The sequence below is a fragment of the Lolium rigidum genome, chromosome 6 (genome assembly GCF_022539505.1).
Source record: "Lolium rigidum isolate FL_2022 chromosome 6, APGP_CSIRO_Lrig_0.1, whole genome shotgun sequence".
NCBI classification, from domain to species: Eukaryota; Viridiplantae; Streptophyta; class Magnoliopsida; order Poales; family Poaceae; genus Lolium; species Lolium rigidum.
Genome location: NC_061513.1, coordinates 115973035 through 115979802, shown reverse-complemented (window position 1 = coordinate 115979802; position 6768 = coordinate 115973035). Strand labels below are relative to the sequence as shown.

At 50.1% G+C, this 6768-nt stretch overlaps 1 protein-coding gene across 1 annotated transcript; it reads left to right on the top strand.

The window, feature by feature from the left end:
• Positions 1-1145: 1145 nt before the first annotated feature.
• On the top strand, positions 1146-6356 carry LOC124668249 (probable galacturonosyltransferase 14). The gene is made up of 6 exons (XM_047205423.1): positions 1146-1347; positions 1417-1484; positions 3083-3253; positions 4828-5400; positions 5486-5797; positions 5895-6356. Exons 1-6 carry the CDS (start codon positions 1146-1148, stop codon positions 6171-6173), a joined length of 1605 nt encoding a protein of 534 aa, XP_047061379.1. The 3' UTR covers positions 6174-6356.
• Positions 6357-6768: the final 412 nt, after the last annotated feature.

The following is a 6768-nucleotide window of genomic DNA, read 5'->3' as shown; positions in this document are numbered from 1 at the left end:
TACTGACGCTCCTCCGCCGCCACCTGCTGCTGGCGCTCCATCGCCTCCCACCGCCGGCGCTCGATCGCCTCCCGCCGTTCATGGTACTGCGCCTCCCGCTCCTCGCGCTGGCGCCGGCGCTCATCAGCCCACCGCTGGCCAATCTCCTTCGTCCGGCGCCGCCGCGCCTCTTCTGCCGTGGCGGCGTCGAACGTCGCAATGGTGTCCACCAGCGCCTCCTCCCACACGCGTTCTCGTTAGCTGCAACTATTTTTTGTCTGCCAACTATTCATCTTTTATAATTTGGGAAACGTGGCTGGCAACTTTTTTTTGTCTGCCAGGCGAAATCCCTTTTGGGGACGGTTCGAGGACGAGATGCTCTAAATCCGTGAAAAAAAATATGGTAAAGATATGGAAACAGAGCAATATCCAATGGATCTTATCCGTTTACACCCCTACTCACACCTACTCATAGCTTCATAGGCAATGCAACCACACCAGATCGGTTTATTCCCTACGAAAGTACTAGTGGCACAGTAACTGCGATTCTCCGTCCGTGACGCAGCGTTCAACGTTTCAGACTCGGGCCAGCCACGAGGAGCGGATTCAGCCTTGACGTACAGTACATGGTCGCCGGGCGGTCAGATGGAGAGGTATCGCTGTCGTCCGCAGACCGCAGCTGGTACGGTATGCATACGCTCGACCAGACAGAGCACGTAAATGCGAGAGCTCAATCTAACCATGCCATGGGCATGCAATGCAAATGCAATGCAGCACCGGTTAGATGAGCCACACAGGCACACACAGAGACACACACCGGGCCAGTCGCCGTCATCCTCCGTCGGTGCCCCTCACAGTCGAGGTCGCTGTCCCAGCCCTGCACACAGATCCCATCTCCCCCTTCCCATTCCATTCGCCACGCCACGCCCCTCCCGCGCTGCGCTGCTCCTTTGCACATACGCGCGCGCCTCTCCTCGCCACCTCCCGCTCCCTCTAGCTCTCGTCCCGCTGATGCCTATAACTCTCCTCCGCGCCACGCGCCTTTCCCTCCCCCGCCCCGCGTTCCCGCTACACACTCCACGCTCTCCGACCCTGAGCTTGTGTAGCTTTCGTTCGCTCATGAGCAGCGGCGCGTCGGCGGCCTCGCGCGAAGGCTTCTATAGGCAATGAGGCTCTACATCACCGCCGCCGCGGCGGTGGCCGACGACGGCGGCCTGACCAAGCCGAATAAGGCGCCGCAGCAGATGCAGGCGGCGCGGCGCGGGTGCCGTTCGGCCGTGGTGACGGGGATCCTGGCCGGCCTGCTGCTCTTCCGCGCCGCGCTCCTCGCCGTCGAGACCGGCGCCTCCCTCTGCCCCTCAGCCGCCGGTAGCTAACCAAGCTCGCCGTTTCTTTAAGTCCATTTCCGTGTTTAATCTTCATGCCATGATGCTTCAGGGTGTCTGGGCTGGAGGGCGGGGCTCGGGGACTGGCTCTACGGCGGCGGCGACGACGACCCGACGGAGGTGAGTTCGGCCAAACTGGCTAGCTCCTAGTGCGTTAGGCCCGTGTAGCCGTGCCGATCGTGTCGCGCGCGAGCTTCAAAACGTGTTAGTAGGAAAAACTTACTAGGCCGCGCGCGTCAGACTTACGCCGGGCTTTCTGTTCGATAGTTTTGGCATCTTTTACCTCTGCGGGCAAAAAATGGCGGGTGGATCGGCACGGAGATTCTCACGCGCTTCCGTCTGCTCGCTGCCACTGCCAGTAAACCGCCCTTCACGGGAATGGGAATGTTGCTGTGTCAGGCGCGAGTCCAGGTCGGCACCACGTCGCTCCGCCCCATCGGTACCACGTGGCCGTGCCCGTCCCGCTGGCTCGGCCTGATCCGGGCACTGTACTTTGGACTGCCGCACCTTGGCGGTTGACGCACCAGCTGCAGTTGGGCTAGCTACAAGCAGTATTCAATGCTGCATGTTCTCCGGTGTCCCGTGTCTTTCAAAATAAATGGGAAAAGATTTGTTTTTTTATTCGTTAAGCGATAACATGAGTTTAAAAATCCGGTGTGCAACTGTAGTATAAAAGCAAATGCAACTGTAACGAGTTGCATTTTTCTCGCAATAAAAGATTACAGCTAACTATTTACTTTGCATTGTGGTTGCAACTATTTTTTGAGGTAGCTGAGACCTACCACAACAGTTAGAAATTATACGTGGCCAAATGCCAAAGCCGACACCGCCGCCGCTCGTCAAGCTAGTTAGGCTGTTTGTTTAACCGGTTTATGACCAACCGAGTCATCCTCGACCAAGTCCAACCGAAATCAAACAGTCTTCTTATCTTAGCTACAAAAAAAAAAGCACTGCTGAATGATGATGATTTGTTTGTCAAAAGTTGAGCCGCTGCATAAAATGGTCATGGCTTGGCTGACTCTTTCTAGTCAAATCATACCTGAAAAACTGCCTAATTTGACGAGGAGGACGAATTATGCATAGTGGTACTAGATTCGTACGAGCCTGCCTGCATTATTCCGGCCTAGCGGGCCCAACCAGTTGGTGCCTTAATTTGGGGTATTGCGCTGCCAGCCGCTACGGATACAAAAACCCTCGTCATTTCTTTCTTCTCGTGAAACAAACACTCTTGTGAGGCGACTTGCTCGCTAGGATTCTCTCCATGCATGACGCGATGGTGGCCTGCAATCCAGGGTGGAAAAATGCTCATCCACGAGACCTTTTGCGTTTGGAGCTACTTGGATTTTCCAACTGGTTGGGACCTTGTGGTCCGTGAGCGTACAATCCATGTTTTCGTGTCTAAAACACCCACAAGGATGCTCGTTACGGTCTTACTTACATTCGATCTTAATAAAATGTTGTTTTTGCAATTACATTCCTTCCCTTCAAAACTAATTGACTTAATTTTATCCACATACACAACACATGCATCTAGACAAAAAAAAAAATTTAAGAGACTAGACAAGTTTTAGACTGTATATACATATCTAGACAAAGTCGAGTGGATTGATTTGAAACCGAGAGAGTATATATCAAGGCGATGATGTTTATTTGCTTATTTTGCGTTCCTCACTGCTTCAGGAAATAACGACTGCTAATCTAACGAATAAAATGATCAGGAGTTCATGAAGCAGTGGAGGAAAAGTCACAGGGAAGCCAGCCTGCTAGACCCGGTGGTGGTGGAAGCGGCGCCGGACTCCTTGAACGGCCTCATGGCGGAGATGGACACCATCCTGGCCACCTATGATCGGCCTGACATGGAAGTCGTCGTGGTCAAGATAATGGCCATGGTACGCATAAGTGCATCACACCTTCTCTCTACCTCTACGTTCTTGGTTCAACTTTAGCAATCTTGCATTATCATGCCTGCATGTTACTAGCACCTTAAGTTCAGCAAGTGCTTTTCTGCGCCGAAAGACCCCATCATCATGGTCCCTGTTCTGCGCTCTCTGTCAAAATTACGGATCGATGGTGTGCTTTTGCATGGTCATGGACATCCTTCGATTTTTCAAACGCGCAAACCGGTTATTACGGTTCTGATATGTCTGTGCACCTGACATAATTGACAGAAATTACGGGGCTATGGTGTGCTTTTGCATGGTCATGGACATCCTTCGATTTTTCAAACGCGCAAAACCGGTTATTACGGTTCTGATATGTCTGTTCACCTGAAATGTTCAGACATCGAAATGCTTTTTGTTGGATTGGTCCCTACCTGCTGCTGCACGCATCTTTCTGAATTGTCTGAAATTTCATAACAATGGACTGCAAAGATGAATGAGGAACGATTTTTTTTTTTGCCACTTAAGGAGCAAAGCTCCCAACTTCAATTAAGAAGCTGATAAACAGCGAAACAAACATAAATTCTCCAGAAGTTCGAAGCTTCTCAGGCGCACATGCGCCCACACCAGGAACGATTCTCCTATCAACTATCCCAGAGTCTAAAAGCAACCTCCAGAATACACAAACATACCACCAACAGAAACTAGAGTTCCAGGTTAACCATGAAGTCTAAGAACCACTAACTAACAACAGCTAGATATCAGTTTTTATAACATTTCCAGAGCTTGGTCGATCCACAGCAACAGGTTTCACTTTTCTGAATTTTTCTCACTCTATTCTTCTAGTCATTGGAGCCCAGCCTCTACTCCCGTGGTAGAAATCAGTTGCCACCACCGGCCAGTAGTTGTTCGTAACATTGGAGTCTTCGCACCTATTCCTCTGCATAACAGCCCAAGATAGAAATAACTGAGAGGTGTCCAACACAAAACTATTAGGATCAACAGGATATACGTTCTCAAAGCAAACTTTGTTTCTAATACGTCATATACCCCACAAATCTGCAGCAATCCCAGAAGATGTAACCTGCCTTACCCCATTTCCTTTAAAAGATAAAAAAACCCAATCATAAAGTTCATCTACTTTCCTAGGATGTGTCTTACAATCTAAAGCACCACAGATAACGCTCCATATATATCTTGCAATGCCACAATAGGGAAAACATATGTTAAATGTTTCTTTCTCGGAACAAACGAGATATCTTTCATCCCCTTTCCAGCCTCTATGTACTAAAGTTATCCTTTGTGAGAATACTACCCTTAAAAGTTAGCCAAAGAGAAAGCTTAACAGGCAAAGGAATTATAATTTTTCAGAATTCCTTATAGGAACAATGAACTTGCTGTGTCTTAAGCATATTACACATGGATTTGACAGTAAATTTACGATCCTTTGTCAAAAGCCATCTACAATCATCTTCCAGCTCCGTAAGAGAAACATTCATACACTAGCCTGAATGAAGCATAATTGATCCACCAGTTGAAGTGTATATACTCGTTGATCTAACTTTGGCAATGATTTGAACCAGCTGCTGAAGATGGACCGGAAGGTTAAGTCATCAAGAATCCAGGCTCTGTTCAACCGCCAACTGGCCTCGCTCGGCATCCCCAAGAGCATACACTGCCTCGCCCTGCGGCTGGCCGAGGAGTTCTCGGTGAACGCCGAGGCCCGCTCCCCTGTGCCGCTGCCGCAGCACGCCCCTCGCCTGACCGACACCTCGCGCCTCCACGTCGCCCTCGTGACCGACAACATCCTCGCAGCTGCCGTCGCCGTGGCCTCAGCTGTCAGCAGCTCGGCCGACCCCTCGAGGCTGGTGTTCCACGTCGTCACCGACAAGAAGAGCTACGTCCCCATGCACTCATGGTTCGCGCTGCACCCGGTTTCTCCGGCGGTCGTCGAGGTCAAGGGCCTCCACCAGTTTGACTGGCGCGATGGTGACGCCATTGCCTCTGTCATGAGGACGATTGACGAGGTCCAGAAGAGCTCGCTATGTTACCACAAGCTGTACGATGGAGAGACAGAGAGGGAGGTCAGAAGGCTCGAAGCATCAAAGCCAAGCACGTTTTCACCACTGAACTATCTGAAGATCCATCTCCCGGAGGTAAATCTTAGAGGAGAAATCCATGCAGTATTTACTCGGACTTGGCCACAGTTGATTTATTCACCTGATGCGGTTGTTTGTGCAGTTCTTCCCAGAGCTCCGGAGGATTATACTACTCGACGACGATGTCGTGGTGCACAAGGATTTGGCCGGGCTATGGGAGCAGGACCTGGACGGGAACATCATGGGCGCGGTTGGCGCGCACCGTCCCGCTGCAGACGGTGGGATCTGCATCGAAAGCGCTCTCGGTGAACACCTCAACTTTTCTGACCCTGCACTGTCGTCGCTGGGCCTCGACGGTTTGCACTGCGCGTGGTCTTGGGGTGCCAACATCATCGACCTTGATGTTTGGCGAAGAACAAACGTTACAGAAACGTATCAGCTATGGCTACAAAAGGCAAGTCCTTAAATCTTCCTCTGAACTTCGAACCACAGACTTCATAGTACTGTCAAGCGACAACAACTGTTAATTTCTTGTGTTGTCATGGTTCCAGAACCGGGAGTCAGAGTTCAGGCTGTGGAAGATGGCATCGCTGCCGCCGGCGCTGATAGCGTTCAATGGCCGGGTTCATGCCATAGAGCCGTTTTGGCACCTGCCGGGCCTCGGCTGGCGCATGCCGGACCCTGACCTGATGCAGTTTTCCGCTGTTCTGCATTTCAGCGGGCCGCGGAAGCCGTGGCTGGAGATTGCGTTCCCGGAGCTGCGGCAATTGTGGCTCGGGCACTTGAACGTGTCAGACAGCTTCCTACGAGGCTGCGGCATAGTCGAATGACAGTAACTGGAACAGGAAGAATTAAGTTCGAAAGGAGAGAAGTACAGTATAATCAGGTCCAAGAACTGGGTGCAGGGCTAGGTTTATGAGGAGAGGGAAGTAGGTGCTGCCTTCAGTCTCTCCTCAACCTGGCTGGCTTTGCTGGTTCAATGCCACTGAGTGGAACTACTCATGGTGTATATATAGCTGAGATATTTTTTTCTTTAGTTACAAAACAAAAGTTGGAAATTTGTAATCAGTGGCCAGGAGATAACTTTTCTTGGCTCCACATGATAAATTGACTGTATGGAACATTTGTTGATTTAATTGGGTCCATCTAAATCTGGAGAAACGTAACGCCCAAATTTATTGAACCGAAAGTGTTTCTCATTTTTAGCTGTGTTGTCTCTGGGTGTCATACACGAGACATACACTAACTATACCAAAGAAAACAATTTTGAGCCCTAGTGTATGATTTGCACCCCTTTGGATATATGTAGTGCATGGTACATACAAAATAGCAGTTGAGATGATTACTATGGGAAATTCCATGTAGTTTTCACTTTTCAAGTTTTAATTTCAGGTTCTCAGATGACATATTTTGTTTACTTAAACA

What these genes read in the sequence shown, in the direction of transcription:
- LOC124668249 (XM_047205423.1), top strand. Translation starts at nt 1,146, where the DNA reads ATGAGGCTCTACATCACCGCCGCCGCGGCGGTGGCCGACGACGGCGGC. An exon ending in CCTCTGCCCCTCAGCCGCCG is followed by an intron (nt 1,348 to 1,416) that starts GTAGCTAACCAA and finishes ATGATGCTTCAG; the next exon opens with GGTGTCTGGGCTGGAGGGCG. An exon ending in TGGTCAAGATAATGGCCATG is followed by an intron (nt 3,254 to 4,827) that starts GTACGCATAAGT and finishes GATTTGAACCAG; the next exon opens with CTGCTGAAGATGGACCGGAA.